The following is a 21,265-nucleotide window of genomic DNA, read 5'->3' as shown; positions in this document are numbered from 1 at the left end:
TTGCAATGGGAAGGTGAAAAAGAACGTGCATCAAATAATGTAAAAGAACCACAATTTTTTTAAATCTCTTTCTCTTTAACTTCTTGTTTGGCAGTTTAATTATGTTTAGTAATAGATGCATAGAATCATAGAATCACCAAGATTGGAAAAGACCTACAAGACCATCCAGTCCAACTGTCCACCGATCACCAATATATCTCACTAACCATGTCCCTCAACACAACATCCAAACGTTCCTTGAACACCTCCAGGGTTGGTGACTCCACCACCACCCTGGGCAGCCCATTCCAAGGCCTGACCACTCTCTCAGAAAAGTAGTATTTCCTAAGGTCTGGCCTGAATCTCCCTTGGTGCAACTTGTGGCCATTTCCTCTAGTCCTGTCACTAGTTACATGAGAGAAGAGGCCAACCCCAGCTCATGACAACGTCACTTCAGGTAGTTATGGGAAGCGATAATGTCTCCCCTGAACTTTCATTTAAAAATACTTGGGCAGGAAAGAGAAAAGAATAGTGGATCAGATGCTTACAAATCCTCTCTTTTAATAAGTTTTGAACTAAGTTCAGGTAGTTATTGCTAGTACTAAAATGTCCTTTGGTTTCCTGTCCTTTTCAAGTCTGTAGCATTTGAGAAAGCTTTATGATTAGTCAGCTGCTCTTGTGTCATTGTTGTGTTATGATGTCCACTAAAATCCCTCAGCTGGGGTTTGTGTTTTACTCTCAGATTTTTTTATTATCTGCTTGTAAAATCTGCAAAACAGATTCCTGTGCTTGATTAGCATCTCTCTGCTATGAACCCTACCTTTTCTGATAGCCAATCCTACATTACTGTTTCTGTGAACTACATGAATGTGCTTGCACTGATTTTTTTATGCTTCTTTGAGTGGTAATGAGACTGAAGTCTCAGAGAGGGGTGTCTTTTCTCAGATTGGAAGCTGTCCAGCAAAATAAGGTCCTGGTCCACAGCTAGGCCACTGAGTGTCATTTTACTGTTACTACCACAGTGATAAAAGAATCAAAACAGAGTGGCAGTAATGAAAAAAGCTTTAATTTTACAGCAGGTAAAAGAAAATGGTATGCATGTGCCTGCTTACAGACTCTTGCCTTTTCTTTCCAAAATGTCTGTCTCTAATATGACAGTGGTAAGTTATCCCTTAAGAAAAATTCATTTGAAAGTCGCAAAATTCTGAATTTTAATTTGATTGGTAGTTCACCCTGGAATGGAATTTTGCCTTTGGTAGTTTTTCCATTTTCTCACAAGCATAGAAAAGCACTTATCTTGCTTCATAGGCAGCCATTATGGCTGTTTTATCTGTGTAACAAAGGACAGCAGAAATAAAAAGTTAGGTGCCCCGATAAGTTAAGGAGGAGAAACTTTTGAAGTCTACAAATAACACAGTTCCTTTTGGCTGATTGATTTCAGGTGAGCATAAAGGACACAAACAACCTTTTTCTTTAACTAAACGGTGCACATCTGAATGACAGACAGCTGCAGTTCAAGTAGAAACATTTTTGGCAGCTGTTACATGGAGAATTGCCTCACTCAGAACCAGACTCCTGTTTCTATTCAGCGTAACCGAATGTTAGTTCCTCAAAGTCAAAAGAAATCTGAAAAGAAAAAGAAACCTCCCCTTGTACTACTCTATTTGTGACCGTGTGCATGAGGGTATCAAAAAGCAAAGCTTTGAGGAAGCCAGACAGCTGTGCTCCTGTGCGGACTTGGTAGCTCAGTGCAATGGATGCAGTAGATGTGTCACTGCAATACCTGCAGTACGCCTCTGCCAACTGATTCCTGCCTGACCTCTTATCAGTCCTCATGCCTGCCAGAAATAGGCAGCAGCAGAGCTCTGCTCATTTGGTCTTAGATGATCACAGCACACAGTTCTATCTTACCCCACTGCCAGAAAAGAACAGACTTGGCTGTAGGTGGAACCAAGGCTTATGTCTTGCAGTTTAACACTTCTTAATTGAAACCTAAGAGCATGTGAAGCCATCTTTTGTTCTTTTCCTTCTTACTTTATTATACTCTTGCACATATTTTCCTTTTATAAAGTAAGACATTTCTTCTCAGGACAAGCTAGAGTATGATGAGTAAGCTCACATAATTATCCTGCAACATGATATAAACTTCTTGTTATGAAGAAGGTGAGCATTTGTGGAAGGAAAAATCTTAGCAGAGCATTATGTTCCCTTTTTCATCTTCAGTTTCAGTTATTTCTGCATATTTTATTGCTTTATTGTGTACTTCAGTGTAGGAGTCCCAAATACTTTCTCCTTAATGCAAGTGCTCCACCAGAAGGGGGAGAGCAGTGCAGTCACCTTCCTGACTGATGCTACAGAACAATCAGTGAGAGCAACAATGACCCCCTGTGAGGAAGTCAGGATTTCATGAATACAGAAAGAGAAGGAAGCTTTGTGTAATAACACATCAAACCAAGAATAGCAGAATAAGTTTAGTCCAAAGTAGCTGGAGAAGCAGGTAAAGGCTGTTTACAGTACATTCTTAGATTCATTTTACCTTCATTTTAAGGAAGAGGTTGTGACAGGAATAAAGGCCTTTGTAGAAAAGAAAGAATTCTAACTCTAGACAGGTAGAGATTAGGCAGCAAAAAACAGCAATGCTTATAAGCAAGTAAAAAGGTAGAAGACTGAGAAGAGCTAAAGCAGATTGCTGCCAGTTGGGACTAAAGTTACAATTTCATTGTGGGATGCATTGGGATGGGAAATCTTTGCTCACCACCTGTTTGAGCTCTGCCCTTATGTACTCAGGTCTTGTCCCTACAAGATGAAATTCCCACTCACTTACTTATTCACTAGCTAAAATTGGCTGCATCTGCCTTGAAAAAAAAACAATACAAAAGTATGTGTATTGTGCTGTTTGTTTCCTAAAAACAAATTCATGAAGTATTTTGTGTTGCTTTCCTCACATCTCCACTTGCCCTTAGGAGTATATCACAGCTTCAAATGATAATCTACTCTGAGTTGTAAAAACAAGGAAGGCGAAATGAATTCAGTGGAATTATCCCAATGTCAGATACCAAGTATTTTGTTTTGCATTTTACTTGTTTAAATAATTGAGATGAAATTCCAAGAGCATATGTTGAGCTTACTTAAGATGGTTTAAATGTTCTCTTCATTTTTCTTATTCCAGTGTAAAAATTTCCTAGCCTAGATTTTAGAGAATGGTATGTTTTTCTTAGGTGTCAATACCTGATTCAAAGATACTTGCTTAAACAATCCTTATTGAATCCAGCTGGCTCTGGATAAGGCTTCTACTGTTTTATTCGGAACAAACATAAGATTTGATCCTCAAAAGTCTTTTTTTTAAAAAAAATTCTACCCTAGTCTGGCACATTGTCACCATCTAAATCGACTGGAATAAGTGAAAATCATTCAGAATGACAGCAAAAAACAGCACCACTTTTTGGCTTCTTCAGTGACATTTCCTCCTTTTTGCTTTTCAGCCACAAAATAAACAGGCATAAGAGATGTAACTGCCAGAAAAGTCAGCAGATTGGTGTTAATGCCTAAGAGGAAATTCCTAACTATAGAAATGTCACAATCATCTACACTTTCAAAGTATATTTCCAGATAGATGGTTATTTTTCACTGTCTAATCTTTGGAAACCATATCATAATCCTCTGTGCAATCTTATGGACACAAACATGGTGTTACATGACAATTTCTTCTTTTAAATTTAGCACCACAGCTTTGTAATGTTAGAGAAAAACAAACCTAGAAAATCTGTATGGATAGTTTGTCTCCACAAAAAGAGTGTTATCTCAAAAAATGCCATACTGACGAGACACTCAGTGCTGTGAGTCACAGCATTAGTGGGCTGAACCATTATTGTGTATGGATATACATTTTCTCTGTTTGTAAAATTCGAAGTGTTTGATTTGTAATAGAAATACTTTTTAGGACAAAGGTGTGGCTGTAACATTTGAACATCTGAATTTTAAAGAAAGCTTATGACTTAAAGAAGTTGATACTTAAGAATGCGTTCTTTTTATGACTTGTAAAAAAATCGCATTACTATAATATATTCTTGAAATGCAAAAGAGTTAGAAACTAGAATTTTTAAAAAAAAAAAAAAAAAAAAAAAAAGCATTACAAACCCAGATTCAAAATCACTTTCTAGATAAAATGTCTGAAGTGAAGATTTAAGATCTCTGCCGTACAGATAACCTTTGGGAAGACAGTATAAAGACCATCATTTTCACTTCTGCTGAATTCCACATTCTTTTCACTTTGCAGGCCCTGTTGTCCAACTATTTCATATCGATTTCTCTCTTTCCCTTCCTCCTCTGTCTCTTGTAGTTCTACCCTTGTTGTCTCTTTCATTCTTTTTTTCTAACTCATACCTTTGTCCAGTTCTTGCCTTCTGCTTTCTTATTTCATTTTCAGAGCACAATTATTTTTTTCCTTCTCCTTCCCACCCCATTCATCTATCTCTTTCAACCTACAGCTTTTAAGATAAATCACAACCACAGGCTTTTTCTTTCTGAAAAAACAGAGGCCTGGATGGTAGCTAAAGTCAGTTATTCTGGTACCCAGCATTAATGTTTAAGCATGTTTCCTGCTTTATATTGCATTTACCTACAACTTGTAAGTATCATTAAGTAATTACTCTAAGAAAATACTAAGAGCTTTTTGGCCCTTGAAGCTGCTCTGATAGATGAATTAGATCAATACAATCATTTATAACCAGATATATGTTGTTTGTTTGTTTGTTTTTCCCTGTCAAAAGACTCTTTGAAAGATAATTTCAGTAGAATTTTTCTTAGGAAGCTGAAATATTTCATCTTAGTTCATTGCAGATCATAACAGAAAAACAAACGTATAACTGGAATGTTAATTTCTACTCACTAGTGCAGGACAAAGGAATTATCAGTAGAAATGCTACCGAATAATGGAGACTACTAGAAAAGTTTTGTCCATTTAGCTCCTTAGTTACTATGCTTGGAAATTATCAGGACTTGTACTGTATTCATTTTATTTTCTGTTAATAGCTAAGGCATGATTATTATTCTGGGATCTTGCTGACATACACAGAGCCTTTCCAGAGTGAATTTGAAATGGCAGTAAATCAGAATGGTTGCTTTTATCATCTCTTTGCACAGGTGTTAGTGACAGCAAGGATCACTAATGCTGATGTAAAGAGTAAGAGAGCATGAGTGTGAAGAGAATCAGTATTGTTGCATCAGTATGAATGTGGAAGGATGTAGAAAGGCTCAGAAGTCAAGGAAATATCAAGTTTGAGCTTCCTGGAAATCCTGCTGTAGGGCGCAGCTTTGCATCTCAGCTGGTTCTCACAAGCAGCCTCACCACTGCACTCCTCTACTTCTCTAGAACTTTGTATTTGGACTTTCAATATTTCTTCTCCTTACAAAAGTATAATTGATTTCAACGTCTTTAGTTGTTGTTTCTGAAAGTAAACCAGTTTGGGGTATTATGAAAGTGCCAGTTGTAATGAAACTATCACCTGCAGCTTGGAACAGAAAAGGATACCTGTGATCAAATACATACCAAACTCTGAACAGCCACGCGCTCTCTGCTTTGGTTGTATTTTTATCCAAGTTACATGCAGTCTGCAAATAAGCAAATAAAAAAGTGAAATGCGTTTTTATGACAAAAAGCCATGAAGTTCCAATATTAAAAATACGTCAAACCAGTAACAGTTTACTGTACTTTTTTCCCCTCCTAATCTGAAAAGCCTCTCTTACAGGAATGTCATCTCTCAAATTGGTTCATGGGCAATTTGGCTCATGAGAACACACTTCTCATTATACTGTATACTTGATGGAGGAATCAGCATTTAGTTTTATTAATGATTCCAATCTTATTAAGCAGCTGAGAAGCACTGTATTCTAAGATCAATAAAATGACATTTTGATCTAATTGCTGTTGTGGGATTACTTCAGTTTACTCCTACAAGCTCGGATGCTGTATGCCTAACCAAATGTCATTTTTGAAGGTACTGTGGTATTCTAATAATCATGACACTGCTTTCTGTGCTGCTCTCCAAGAGAGAGAAGATCATAGAAATATTGGAAAAGCAGGGGCAGTCATAAGCACCAAAATACACTGACTCAAAATACTGTTTTTCATGCTGTAAACTAATTCTGAGATACCCTGCACAGGTAGACGGGCTGTCATTTTACTGAGAATCATAATTTGGAATAATATATTTGTGAGAGTCTTCTGTGCAAAAATAGCTAGTTTTGTCTTGCTCTGGGCATCACATTAATACCAGTGGCATGATGGAATTAGGAATAGGACTGTCAGTCCTCTAAAGGATATTTTCTTCTTGTTTCTCTTTTGTTGGAAGTTAGATTTGTTTGCAATAGGAATGCTTTTCATCATGCAGTTTTAAACCACGTTATCTAATTATTTTTATTCTAATCAAACACATTAAAAATTATTTTCCCATAATACTTAACATGCATGTAAATGGGCTGAGGATAATAATATTAGTGTGCTGATCCTTAAAACTGTAGGGTCCGGTTTCAAGCCATCATGGACTCGGGAACTTTGGTCACAAAGGAGATGGACAGAAATTTCTGCAGCAGATCTGGAGGCCTCTCCATTTTGGCTGAGAAAAGGGGAGTCTGGAGGCTTACTTCTCACACATTTGCTGGCTTTTAAATATCTTATTCCTGAGTGGGTTCAGTCCTTCTTGTACAATCCCCTGAAGCTCTAATTAATGGCACTAAGTGCTGGCAGGCGGCTCACATCTCATCTGGCTGAGATAGTAAGTGGCAACAGAAGACAGTGGCACTTGATATGCTACTTATATGAGTTCTGTGTGAGGTTTATGAATATGCGCTGTGCAGGATTCAGATTGAACTATGATCTAGTAATACTTATGAAAAGCCAAAATGTATTCCAGTTTATGCTATCACAAGTAAAACAACTTGTTTCACTGTGAAGAGATGCAACACAGAAAATGTAAAGTAGGTAAATGAAATAAAAACATTATATATTATATAAATACAAAAATTATAATAGATAAATATTAGAAATAAAAGGAAAACAAAAAGACAACAAAGGGGAAGAAAAGAAAAGAAAAAGATGAGAGAAAAAAGAGAAAATTTAAATAAATAACCTGAAATTGATCAAACAACTCTGATAGATACTGAGTTAAAGAGGGCTACAGAGAATGCGATAGAGATCTGCAACAGTCAAAGATCGAGATGTCGAATACAAAGAACTCAGAGAAATGAAAATAGAAGACCACAGGGTAGAAGAAATCAGTGCAGCAAAGCTATTTTCCAAAATAAAATTTATACCATAAGGATTATGGTCATGTCAGAGCATGAAATGTGTTACATTTATTTACACCTCCTGAATTGTGTTCCTGAGTTTTGTCAACAGAGATAGGTGTTGATTCACAGGGCACTGCTGGGCACTTGACATGTTATTGTTATTCATAAACAATTATTTTCATTTCTATTAAAAGAAGGAGGCAACTAGAAGCTCAGGGTTTCTGGAGAAATCAAGTTTTCACAAACCATTTGGTCAATTTTATACCATTCAATTCAGCATTCTGTTATGTTTGATAGCTCGTGACTGCTGCAAAGGAGAACAGCTCTGAAATTAAATGGTTTTGAAATTCACGCAAGAATAGATAAATGTTAACAACATAAAAAAACTGGTGTGTCCTGTATTCAGCCAGAATTTGAGCAGAGGCATTGCAAGAATTACTACCAAGTCACCAAGGAGGGTGATATTTGTAACCTGTGCCTTCAGCATCAGAATATATCAGTCTCACAGCTTGGTGCAACAGGGTGCTGTACCAGCCATTTGCTAGGGACTGAGATGTAAAAATAAAGATATGATCATATATGAATCAATTTTTTCTATTATTTTCAGAGAAACTTTAGGACATTTAGGCATGTGAATTCCATTCAGCTCAGTGAAAGCTGAGACCCTAAATGACTTCTGATATATGCAAGTGGGTAAAGTTTAGATGTTCAGTCTAATAATATTTTTTATGTATTTCCATGTGGATAGAGTCTCTCATTCATTTATTGCCCTAACTTACTATCTACGTTTTTCTAATTGTTGGGTAATTTCAGTTGCAGTTAGGCAGTTTGAAGGAATGCTTGGGATGGTATTACCCAGAAACGGGAACAGGATTTTTTTATCTGTTGTTTTTCTTTTTCTTTTTTTTTTTTTTTTTTTTTTTGCTGTGAGAATTTGCCAAGTCTCACGCTGGTTTTCCTTACTCCTCTTAGCATGCTAAAGGACACCTTACCTCTATGTGTACTGACTCTTACAGAGTCACAGTTGCAGACAATGCTGCGTCTGAAAGAATTCTTTACAGATGTGACAAAATAGGGAGGGTGGCAGACGATCTTTGGGAGCTTTTTCACCGAGCTCCTTTAGTTTAAAGTTTTTATGTTCAGAACACAGACAGATTTCTATGTTAAAAACATTTTCAGAAACCTGGCCTGCTGGGACAAGAACATTGCACGCTTTCCCCTTTTATTCCAGGAAATGGAAAGTTGTTCTGAAATGTTGCATTTTCCAGAAAGTCTCATCTGGAAGGTGACAAATAGCTGGATTTATGAAGGCTACATTTCTACTATTCTGCTTGTCAGAATTCTCAGGATATCTTTGCACTGCTTTATAATTTTCTTCAAAGCTCTCTAACACCTTTAGTTACAAAATATGCATGAAATACATCTCCTTTTCTGTACCCTGTACTATAGAGACAATTTGCAGTTCCTTCTCAATGCCCTTGATGAGGGGATAGTGGCCACCCTCAGCAAGTTTGCTGATGATACAAAGTTGGGAGGATTGGCTGACACGGCTGAAGGCCTTGCTGCCATTCAGCGAGACCTGGACAGGCTGGAGAGCTGGGCAGAAAAAAACCGGATGAGGTTTAACAAAAGCAAGTGTAGAGCCTTGCATTTGGGGAGGAATAATTGCATGCACCGGTACAGGTCGGGGGATGAGCTGCTGGAGGGGAGCTCTGCGGAGAGGGACCTGGGTGTCCTGTGGATGACAGGTTGGCCATGAGCCAGCAGTGTGCCCTTGTGGCCAACAGGTGGTTCAGGTTTATGCAGCACATACATCTGAAATCATAACATACCTGGTTTGCAGCTTCTGCTTTCATATCTTCATCTGGATCTACACCAACTCTGTTTAAAAAAAAAAACAACAAAAAAGTGGTAATGGTCAGATGTGTATTTGAGAGCTTTGAGGGAAGATCAAAGAAGATCTTAAACTTTTTCTCTTGTGCCCACCAGGCGAGAAAAACAGAGAACTGACAAAACATTGAGATCACTTTTCAAATCAGGGCAGTTCTTAATATGTTTTTATGAACTTGAGACACTGAGGTTAAATCTTCACCGTATCTTGTAAATGATACAATGTAAGTGTTAAGTCACCTGAGGAGGAACTGGAGTTTAAGTGGTAAATGAAGGACAAGGCTGCAGGACTACGGAGTTTCTTGATTGAGCATGGCTTCTAGCATTTGGAAAGTGCTTTGCTCTGCAAACAAACCACTGGACGCAAGAGTGAAAAACGATTTTTTTCTATCACAGCTTTTGAGTTTCAGTGAATCTGAGCGCTTTAATCTTTCTTTTTTTTTTTTTTTTTCATAATAATGACTCTGGTGCAGACTCTGGTCATTTAAATAATGACTCTGGTGCAACAAGGAAACAGACTGCACAGCTACTTATTTTGCTTCTTCACGTCCTGTTCCTTGAATTGCTAGAAAAGTCTTCTGACAGTACTAACCTATTCATTTGTTTGGAGTAAAGCAATCTAGCTGTTTTCCATTCCAGTAATGGAAACATTTACAGGGGAAAAGAAAAAGGAACATACATGAAGGTTTAACCATCAGTCTGACACTGACCTTGTTACTGTCACATACAGAACTGCCGTGTCTTTATGCTCAACATTGTAAAACTCAGCAGTGTGAGACAGTCCTGTGCTGCAGTGGACAGCTGAACTGCAGCAGGGTATGGAAATTGCTACAGCAGGAAACAGTGGTGCAGGTGGAGGTGTGATCATCCCAGGCTCATAAAGTGAGTCAGAATCAGAGAATCCAAGTCTCCTAAACTCAATTGTATACCCTGTTTATTAGACTGTGCTTACTTACTGGATGTGTTCACTGACAATGTCACATGGCTGTCACAGAAAAACACTGGTAATGCAATAGTTAAGGGACAGCATAGTTCTAGAAATAACATAAAAGAAATAATACAGAGAATTCAAAGCATTTATGCATGATAGGTATAGCTGAAAGACACGAGCACTAAGTTCCCCACGCTCTGTTCTCCTTAATGAGCTTGACTTGACCTCAAAGAATCAGTCTCCTGGGACAGAAGTAATTTAGCCTTCATGCAGTTCTGAGTTTACTGGAGTTGAGAAACTGCCAGTTCTGACTGATCGTGTGTGCTGGAGTTGTGATGCGTTTATTACAGAATGAGCTAAGACAACAGAAAACATTTCACCCGAGACTAAAAGAACACTAAGAGAGAATATAAAAAAGACTGGACAGTGGGATCAACAGGAACCAGTTTTTGGCTGCTGGACTGACTGTCTCAGAAATATAACTGTTAACTAATCAGGAGCAATAGGAATCCATCGGCACAGAAAAAATCCAGGCTCAAAGAGTTATGCAGATATTTCTTTCCTGTGGCAAGCTACATTTTCTCCGTATGAATATGTATTACGTTGAGTCCTTATGGCTACAGAGTTAGCTAGCACTTCCTCCTTGATTGTCCTGTAGACAACAGATTATGATAACATGGCATATATGAAGATATTCACATGAAACCTCTTCTTGTGATGGAGAATCTCACTATTGGAAATCAGTGTGCACAGCATTATCTTATCCACTGATGCAGTTACTTGAGAAAAGAAGAAAAAAAAAAGGTCATTTTTTGCATTTTATTGTCAAGTTTCTTAAAGGATTAAAATAAAAAACAGATTGTAAAAATGTGAATCTTAGTGATTCCATTAAGTGTGCACTAAGCAGATTCAGTTCAGTCAGTTCTGAAGCTGAGTATTTCCTACCCAAACATAGGCTTGGAAGCCTCACATCAAGCATCTACCATTGAAAATCACAGTCTGCAGCAATTAATTTGATGAACTCAATGTGAACTAGAATGCTATTTTTAAATGGCAGATACTGAAAACAAAACATAGCAAATTACACAAGACAGTCAAGACAACTGAAATTAAGCTGTTACGTGCTTCAGGTTTCTATCCTTGACCTCTGCAGGGCTGAAACATCTAGAAATTGCAAACTTGAAAGTCATGATCAATTACAATGAAGACCTCAAAGAAATATTCTACTATTAATGTTGGGATAAGTGTCACTTTTAGCATTCTCAATTTTCAATTTCTGTGAGAAGTCAGAAGAGTATTTTCCACATTTAGTATTATTTTACTTGTCCTTCCTTGCTGCCAGTTTTGTCCCTTTTCTCCTGTAACCATGTTTCATTGTTGTATTATCCCTTTTCCAACCTTCTGTCCCACTTTCTGGTTTTTCTGTACTCCTTGTTCATTTCTTCTCAACTCCTCTAAACATTGTATGTTTTTATTTCCAACTTTTGCACCTTCTTATTCTACATGTTAAACATTTAGGATAACATCTAAACCAATGTATTTGGATTGAATATAGGCTAGATGGCTTTTTCTGTGACACAAATCTGGCTTTTCTCATTAGAACATTAGTACCACTGTGATCTTTACATTCCCCCCTCCCTCCCCCTTTCAGTTAAAATGTTACTAAAGATGATTTTTTGGTGCAAGAATCATTGTTTACCATGATTTGACTCTTTAGAATACAATTAAACAGAAGTATAATATGAAAAACTTATTTCTATAGCACTTAAGGAAATGGTACATGGCAGATTATTTCAGTATATAATACCCCAGAGGGCTGGAAGATATTAAATTTGATGGGATTATTTTGCAGATCACAGGTGAACATTTTTGTGAAACAGGCCTACCTATTCCGATAAGAAATGTCATGTCAATAGCTGTGGTTTGGTGCAGGATGGTGCCAGAGACAATTTGGTGTGCACTGAGAGAAACACAATTAAAAATAATTAAGGTTATCCTGGTTTTCCACTGATAATTTAAAAGAGCCTCCAAATGTTCTGCTTTCCCTCCCCTTTGTCCCACTGGGGAAATCTCTTCTCATCCTCTCTGATCAGGCATGGACTTCTTTACCCCAGAGCCAGCTGAGATTACTTCATCTACAAACCCAGAAAGCAGTCTAGTTTTATCATAGTATAAGGTGATTTATTCCTTTGTTTTGAGATTGTGAGATATGGCATTTTACTGAACAGATTTCTCAGCACAAGCTTGTTCTTGGGTATCCTGAGATAAAGTGGGAGGCCAAAAGGACTGGTTGAAAGAAGCTGTAGGGCAGTGCAAGTTTCTTTTCCCCAGCAAATACTTCCTTCTGTGTTAGTACATGCTGTTTCATGTTTCTGTTAAATACTTTCTGATTTTGAGGTGTAATGTTGACAAATAAAATGACGATTTGTTAATTTTAGATTGCACTTTGATTTATTCCAGTTGCTGGAATATGAAACATTCACAATGAAACATTTTTTTTTCTGCTCCATGATTGTACAGTTAGGTTAAAAAACACATTTATTTTAGATTTTGAAGTATCCATTAGTATGCTTTTTCATTTTTGCATAGGCTTTTCTTTTAGAATTTATTAGAATATTTTAAGAATGGTTTTTGATGAAGTGTGCACATTACAAGGAGGATGTGGATTTAAAGACACTTTTTTCGCATAGAAAGAAATGCAATGAAGACTTTTTAATCAAATCTACATTGCTGTGCAGTTTAACTACTGTATGTATTTTGGTGGGCTTTAGTAATGTCTTCGATTTTGAGGAATTCAAAATCCTGAAAGCCGGTCTATGTTGTTCTTTCTGCCTTTCCATAATGGCTGTATCAAAACCCAGATTTAGACATTGTTCAAAGTTTCTATGTTCAAAATCCAGCACTGAAGCTTGTGACTGCAGCCAGTTTTTAGTAATTAGGCCAAAGCGTTGCTAGGAACTGTGCACTGGCCTGCAGAAATACCCTTTGCAGTTTTCAGTATTTAAATCCCTGTGTGCTATCAAGTGCATCGCTTTTTTATCAACAGTCAGAATGCATTTGATTATAAGAAGAGGATTTTGTTGCTGAATACAAAGCAGTCAATAACATCTTTTATGATGTGGTTTGCAATGAAAATGGATGGAGAGATAAATCCCAATTTGTCAGGGGAACCACAAGTAAGAATCAAAGCTAATCTATAGGAATACTGAGTAGAAAATTACTATTCTGTCAGCAAACTTTTCATTCTCTCATTCAAATTACCACAAAGCCAATGCTCTAGGATTAGATCTCTGCTTTCCACAATAAAGGCACAGAAAAAAACTTAAACTTGTGTTTTCTTAAGGATCTCAGAATGTAGAGCAGAATTTTGGTTCTACACCTACAGTTAGGATTCTCAGCCCTCACTCACTTTAGCTGCCAAGAAATCTCCAAACAGAGATATTTCTCTCAAATCTGAGTTATAAATATAGAAACATTATTTTTGGGCCTGTTTAGGCTTTATGTGTTTGCAGAATGAAGCAGTCCAGTGCCTGGTTTATGCACACTGGATCGTGTTTGTAGTCCCAGCTAGTCCAGTTTGCACCTACCAAATACTCACACAAGTGAACTGTGCTCCAGCTGAAGAAAACAGGACTATCTTAAGATGAAAACATGATAACAAGTATTTTAATCTAGGCCCTTTCAATTTTATGGCTAATGCATTAGAGTGTCCTGCAAGGCCAGCTTCTATCAGTAACCTCAACCTGAGGTGGTTCCATAACACACCTCCTAGAAGTGCCATAAATACTGGCCTGAGAGTGATACAGATGGTGGTACTGTCCATCATCCTGCTGAGGCTGTTCTGCTGCATCAAACAGTGTTCGAGCACTGACAAATGCCCAGGAAACAGTTCTACTAATTTGTGTATTAAATAATATACCTAAAAGCTGCATTAAATAATGCAAAAAGAGATGCAATGAACAAAACATCAGGCTTGGGAAAATTTACAAGAGAAATGTCTCCTATTGTAAGAGACTTGTCCCTGCTCTAAGAGTATGATGGTGAATGTGTAACTGATGGCACATGATATTATAGAACTGTCAGGTAAGGGCCAGAATTAGCTAAGTCTCATTTACTACTTCTTCAGTAGGAAAAAGTATTCAAGAAGATAGTCTTGCATTTCTTTCTGTGTCTGATCTCTTATTACAAAATGGGGATAACAATAGTTGCTCCACACCATTGCTCTTCTGTCTTGTGTATTTAGGTTGTAAGTGCACGCTTTACAAATATACTCTGTGTTTGTACCAGTTCTAGCTCAGCAGAGCTGTGGTTTTGTTCAGAGCCTTAGAAGTGCTGCTGCAAAACGATAGCAATAGTGGCATATTTCCCAAACTGTCATAAGTTTCATTGGAAGAAGTAACCTCAGTGCACTTGTCTCAGTCTTCCCCTGGCTGTCTTGCTGCAAATAAAACAGTCTGTAAGCTCCAGCTTCTATCTCAAAACCTGTCCATATCATGAAAAGCTTTTTGAATAAGTGATTTATAACCCAATTTTCAAAGCTGGCCATTAAACTGAATTTGCAACAGGAGTCTTGAATATTTTTGCATGAATAAATCTGAAGCTTGTGGCTATCCATCATCAGCATTTGGCATTCAGTCCAAATTATTAGCTGTAAAATGCTAGAAACATGAACAAAATACAGAAAAGATTGTTTCACCAACTCCAATAAATCATAACAATTGAAATAAAAGAACCCAAACACTTCAGGGTAAATAATGACTGCTTAGGCCACGATTCCAGCCCAGATTGCAGTAACTGTGATGTGTATGCCTAACAAAGTGACACCTAAAATGCTTTTTCTTATAGATTGCTGTATTGCTTGTTTATACTGCTGCTGCTGGGGACTGATGCCCTCAAAATTGTAGTACAATATTTTGAATGACATACAGCCCTTCTGGAATTACCCCAAGAGTATAGATTGTAAATGTTCAGATCAAGCTGATTTTATTAATAAATGAATATGCTTTAGCCTAAGCTCAAGGCAAGAATAATTGCTTGTGTCTTACAGCAGAAATAACCAAGCAGTACAATTTCATGCTGCGAAAGATTAAAGTAAATTATCAGGTAAAGGATACTTTCTAAATTGTTATGACAGCTGTTTGTCATGTGGCTAATCCTTTCTGTCATGTATACATCATGGAACAAAGAATACGATTAAAAACCTATAAAATCATGTGAATAAGAGTTAAGTGTGGATAATACCAACGTTTAAAATTTTACAAATCACTTCCCTACAGCTGTGCAGCTGTGTGAAGTAAAATTCTAAAATGTAAAAGTAGATTTTGACTTACACTTACATTTACATTGTGTACTTATGCAGATAGTAACCAGGATGACAAACTGGATCTTAAAATATCAGGTATCTGATTCTCACTATTCCATTAATCCTGCTTTATCTTGCTATCGCCAGAGCGACTAAAATAGTCTGATCACTTTGAAGTAATGCAAGGTATGTCTGTGTGACAGAATGCAATATTGGATGTCTTGTAATCATGACAATCTGAGCAGCAATCCTCAGGAATTAGGCCATTTTTTTGGCTTCTAACTAAGACTACTAATGAGCTTTGAATGCTAGAAAATTTTACAAAAGTTCTGTATGAGGAAAAAAGCTGCTGAGATGTATCTTCACAATTTCCAACAGATGAGGCTAGTTAATTCCTGGCTGAGAAATAACAGTTCTCTCCAGTGAACGATGTCAGTAATCTTTAGAGCAGTAAAATGTTTGTTCTCTGAATAACTATAGGTTCCTTTATTTTACTTGAACATGAACAGAAAAACTTTGGAGAGAAGCATGAGCCATTGTAGATATTTTGCATTACTATCAATGTGATTAAGCTAAAGTAAAACATTAAGTGCTCCTGAGGCATTTGTCTAAAGAATGAGATGATCAACTCCAAGTTCCCTGGACCCAGTGTGGGGAAACACATACAATGCACTTCACTGGCACTGGAGATTTGTCACACACAGCTGGTATGATGAACAGACTTTGCACAGCCATTGCCAGTGAGGAACAAAGCTGGCCGGACTAAATGTATGCTATAATCAAACATCACTGCGTAAATGCTACCGGCTTTGCTTCTGAAAACTGAAAACTGTACAGAGGCTATCAATGTACTGTAAAAAATAAACACATGGTATATGTATATGAACATAGCTTCAAAGGTACACTGAACAATTGCTTTAAAGTGTCAGTGAACACGATGATTCTGAAAACTTGATGTGGTTTTAACCACATATGCACGATGGCCTTTACACTGCAGGTGGTAATCTGAGTAAGCATTGATAGGATTTCTGCATGCTTCCTTGTTGAGGAGTAAATACTGTAGGGAAGTAAGTGCTCTGGTGGCTGCAACTCGGTCATACACACAAAGACAAGAATAATAATGAAACCAAAAAATGCACAGATTTGTAAAGGATAAGTTGCATACATTGCATTCTGCCAACTCAGGGCTTTCACATTTTTATATTTTAAAGGATAGGTCAAACTTTATGAAGGAAAAGCTTAGGGAAAAGTGTCAAACAAAGTAAAATACTGTGTGCTAGAAAGGAAAAGCATTGCATAAATTTTTGTTATCTGACAACGATTATTATCCTTTCAGTGTTAATGTCAGAGAAACATCTCTACTCATTGGTGTTGGAACATTTTTAATGCTGCTCTAAATACAGCCAGATAAACAGCAGTGACATTTGTGAAGGCAGCATGCAAAAGCACTGCTTAATGGAAAATTTAACTTATTTCTTTTAACACGCTTTGCTACTCAACAACAAAGAGTAGCAAAATGACTCAAAAAGAGACATTTACTTATTCGTAGTTTTCTTACTCCACTATTCTAATGAAATTTCTACATAAATTATATGCTCCTGATATCACTTCAAACATTAAACTTCAAACATCTTTTTTTGTCAAAGTGGCTCTATGCAAGTGCTGGAAAAGTATTCTCCCCTTCATGATCTAGAATTCATCTCAGTCCATGTTGCTTCTAATTCATTAATTGTTTCATTCCAATATAATCTTGGTCTGATGATTGCATAATTCAGCTTAGTGTAGATTTTTGATGACTTTAAGTTTGCATTTGCAATATAATCCTACATTCACCTTGGCTATATTCACCATTTTCAGGCATTACCTTCAGTTCTCCTGTGGCTGTTTCAAATTATATCTAGGATCATGCACAGAAAGCCATAAAATAGGTACTGATCTGTAGTAACACTGTTTACAATGTCTGATAGCAAAGAAGCTATAAATGTTAATATGTGTGTACAAAGACATAATTCTTCATAATTGTGAGTAGATAGACAAATTCTCTGACACCTTGCAGTACAGTTTCCAGAGGAGAAAAATATTTTTAACAAAATAGTTAACAAAACTGGATGTTACCCATAATAATGCAAGTTTTGCTTATCACACGGTTATCATGGAGTAGCATACAGCTGTGATGAAATGTTCTTCTATTTTTTTCTTTTTTTTGTATGCAGGACAGTTTTACTTGTACAACAACAACAGAGCTGATTTATATTAGCTGTTGTATTTATCCAAAGCTACAGATATTGTCCTTATTTCAAAGCAGGTCAAGTCCCTCTCTGGAGTTCAGAAAATACCCTAAATACAAATATTAGGCTTTATTTTTCTAACTCTTGAACTTAGTTCTCTCACATTATTGTCAAACTATGCATATTTAAGAAATACACTCATCTAAAGAGAACAGGACCTTTAGTAGACATGAATGACTCAGATGCCCAGGTGTTCTGCTCCTATGTTGCTGAAATTCAAATGATATCTATACATTTTCACAATGTTGTTGTTAAATAGTATACATAATCTGTGACAGAGTAGTAACCTATTCCATTTTTAATTAAATAAAATCTTTATATTTTCACAAGAACATTTGGAGAAGCTCTTCAAGCCTGTATATTTATTTATTGATTTTCCTGGACTTGAAACCATATTTAGCTGGAGCATTTGAGGTGCATGTGGTAGAACAGACAGGATGTGCACTGTAAGCACTTTGACTTATCTTTCTGTGCAAGGTGTTTGCCGCATTATAGTTAAGACAGAGGCTCTACTTCACTCCCATTACGTTTTTATATTGTAAAAGTAAGAATAACTTACATGTTGCGACTATGAACCAACATCAGAATTCAAGCAAATATGACAATAGCATGTATAAAATAATGAGGAGTCAAAGTAAGAAAGTACAAAGTAAGAGACTGCCTCAATCAGAGATCCCCAAAGCATATTGTACTTCTGCCTACAGTCCAAGAAATAAATGAATGTTATGCTGACAGTGTGCACCAGCTGAGGATCTGTCCCTCAATTATCCATTGATGTTTATCTTCCTTGGGGTTGTAAGTAATTCCCTATGGCTAGTGACTTCACTCGTATGTTAATTCTTTTGATGTATTCATAAATGTGTGATACTTTGACATTGGCTTCAGGTTCACATCTTAGTGAAGAGAGCAAGAAAACTTGGTAGCTGAAAGGCAATTCTGTTTGCTTAAAATTCCACATACCCTGCTTCCTAATGAGTCAGTAAATATTGTAAGACAGTACTTCTTAAGTCAAAAGGATTTATTGAATATTTGAGATGTAACACTGGGATCCAGGGAGAGTATATATGTGAGAGCTGCTTTTTAAACCATAAAAGCTGTTTAATATTTTAAAAAGCCCTATAAAAGAAAACTTTCTCCTTGTCTAGAGAGGATTTACTGTCAAAATCATCAATAAATTAAACTTTTTGAAATGGATTTTGTGTACGTATTTTTTAGGATGAATGCTGACAGTCTGTTTAGCTCACTATGACTGAGAGTTCTTACAAAATAACCCAGGAGCTTACTATCAGAATGACAAATCCAGAAAGGCAAAATACGCTGGAAAATTAAAAGACTAGTTTTTCATTTTAAACGTTTTACTGTTCTGGGAACACTCATCTTTCTTCTTTTATTTAAGCATAACGCAAGCAGAGGTATCTGTAATAAACTGGGTTGAAAACTGTGACATTTGCTTAATGTAAATTGGACAACCAGTCACGTGTTTGTAATTCAGATTTTCAATATAAGTGATAGCAAAATGACAGACAGCCATTTTGGTTTAGATTTGAAAGCGACACAGCAATGCAAAGACATGCTCTGGTGCTGGGTTCAATACTCTGGTATTGTACTGAGAGTGAGTAAGTAAGGATTTAGGCTTCAGGCTTTTAGAATCAAATTGGATAAATGGATGGTTTTATTAGTTATCAATCTATAAGCATGATTTTTGAAGATGCGAAGCCATAGAATGGTTTGGGATAGAAGGGATATTAAAGACCATCACATAGTAAAGAAATATATAGCTACTGAGGCACCTTTAGCAACTTATTTTATAGACTGAGAAGTTTTCTTAATACCTCCAGAAACATTGAAATGTGAAGCCGTGTCTCAGCATCAGTTTCAAAAGGAACATAGCACTTGGGAGCTTAAGCGCTGCTCATGTAAAATGGGAGCTAGTCACCCAAAACATCAGGTCCTCAAGCCAATAAAGAGCAGTCTGATTTATTGGATAATACAGTCCCACTAACTTCAGGAGGAAAAACTCCTAATCTTTGATCTTTTCTGAAAACTTGATATTAAGTGAATTCAAATTGCATGTGTTGGTCATGAGGTCAGAAAGCATATCTTGTAGGCTATCGAATAGGTTACTGGAAGGAGAAGGACCTGTTTTCTGATCTTTCCTGTCTTTCCTACCCAGAAGATTACAGTACTTCAGCTGATGACTTATTTTACATAAAACAGAAATACTTGGAGAAGAGATGGAACCTCCTTAGTGAACATGACAACAACTAGTCAGCACAGTAATTTTATCTCATTTTCTGGTTCAGTAGATTAAAATTATTTTCTGCTTTCCTCATGAATGTATATGCATATATGTAGGGAGCTGCACACAACATGGTGAGGGTTGGGCTAATATTCCTCCAGAAGGGTGGCAGAAATGCATGCAAATCCTACTGAGGTGTAAAGTATTTTTATCAGTGAATTGGAAATGCTAAAGAAACTGAAATGCAACAACTGCAAGTCAGTTGTCTACTTGATCAATTCAATTAAAAGTTAATTTGAAATTTGGATTAGAAGGCAATATATGACTTGCCATAAGTGTTGTTCCTCTATCTTCTTGCTTCAGCTACCTTTGGGATACAGTAATATTGCTATATGACAAAGGGTCCCAAGTAGATAACAAGGAGGGAAAACAATTATCTGTAAGAAATATTTAAAAATACAATGTATTTTAGTTTATTGCATTTAAACATGCTTCCAGGTACTGCAAACTGTCTTTCAGTTATCTGTAGTTGACTACATTTTCTTTAGAAGGCTGTCCGATGTTTTGATAACATATTTGAAAGAGTAAGTATACACCTTAACTAATTCAGACCTATTACTAAGGAAAAAAAGAGGAAGGTTGAATATAGATACCTATTTAAAACAAAACCAACCAACCAAACCAAAAAAATCCCGAAACACATACACACAGAAAAAATTCAAACAGAAGGAAACCTACAGTCTAACCATGTTCCAAGCAGTGACCTGAACAAAGAGTTCAGATGTGTGACATCTGTTATATATTCTTATTTGCACAGAAAATATCTTGGGTTTATTAAAAAAGAATAATTTAATGTGCAATTTCAAGATTGCTTTATGTATTATTTGTCATTACGTGACAAAATGGTATATCTCTTTGAAGAACTAAAAGATGAAACAGAAAATGATAATGTATTTTTAAATACGCTGAAATAAGTTACTTCTTGCAAAGCTAAGAGGTAATTTTCTCATATAAATCTGAGAGATGTACTGACTAGCAAATCACTGTCAGACTGTTTCTGCACTGGTAATTCAGTTTTAAAAGCCTGTATTCTAGTGTAATTAGCTGTTTACTAAACACTAAAAGCCCATATTGCCTCACAGTCTAGGTTATTAAATATCTGCTTTAATTTACCTTTCATATTCAACCAATCACGCACAAAATTACCAGACTAGTTATGAAAGGTGCCAGAGATTTCCTTCTATCTGCATTTAATAAAAAGAATAAAGCTAAGAAATTCCTGTCAAATGTTTTGTGACAGTTGAAGTTTGTTTCTGTCATGCACTGTTTATGTAACTACAAGGGCTGCT

General features: G+C 36.5%; 1 protein-coding gene across 12 annotated transcripts in view; it reads right to left on the bottom strand.

Annotated features, from left to right (window-relative positions):
• Positions 1–21,265, bottom strand: part of SLC9A9 (solute carrier family 9 member A9) — a 199,222-nt gene that overhangs the window by 73,801 nt on the left and 104,156 nt on the right. For 7 of the 12 annotated variants that reach the window (XM_042820768.1, XM_042820769.1, XM_042820775.1 and 4 more), the window contains exons 13-14: positions 9,099–9,147; positions 5,528–5,589 (exon numbers count right to left, since the gene is read on the bottom strand). In XM_042820768.1, coding sequence (XP_042676702.1) covers positions 5,528–5,589; positions 9,099–9,147 — 111 coding nt within the window. Of the gene's footprint in view, positions 1–1,086; positions 1,310–5,407; positions 5,427–5,509; positions 5,590–9,098; positions 9,148–21,265 lie in introns of those variants that run through there. The other 5 variants (XM_042820766.1, XM_042820765.1, XM_042820770.1 and 2 more) reach the window with 3 other exon arrangements.

Source organism: Centrocercus urophasianus, unplaced genomic scaffold (genome assembly GCF_019232065.1).
Source record: "Centrocercus urophasianus isolate 14NV4802_14NV808 unplaced genomic scaffold, USGS_Curo_1.0 seq_19, whole genome shotgun sequence".
Lineage (NCBI taxonomy): Eukaryota > Metazoa > Chordata > Aves > Galliformes > Phasianidae > Centrocercus > Centrocercus urophasianus.
Note: the sequence above shows the minus strand (reverse complement) of the source record. Positions and strands in the feature narration are given on the sequence as shown.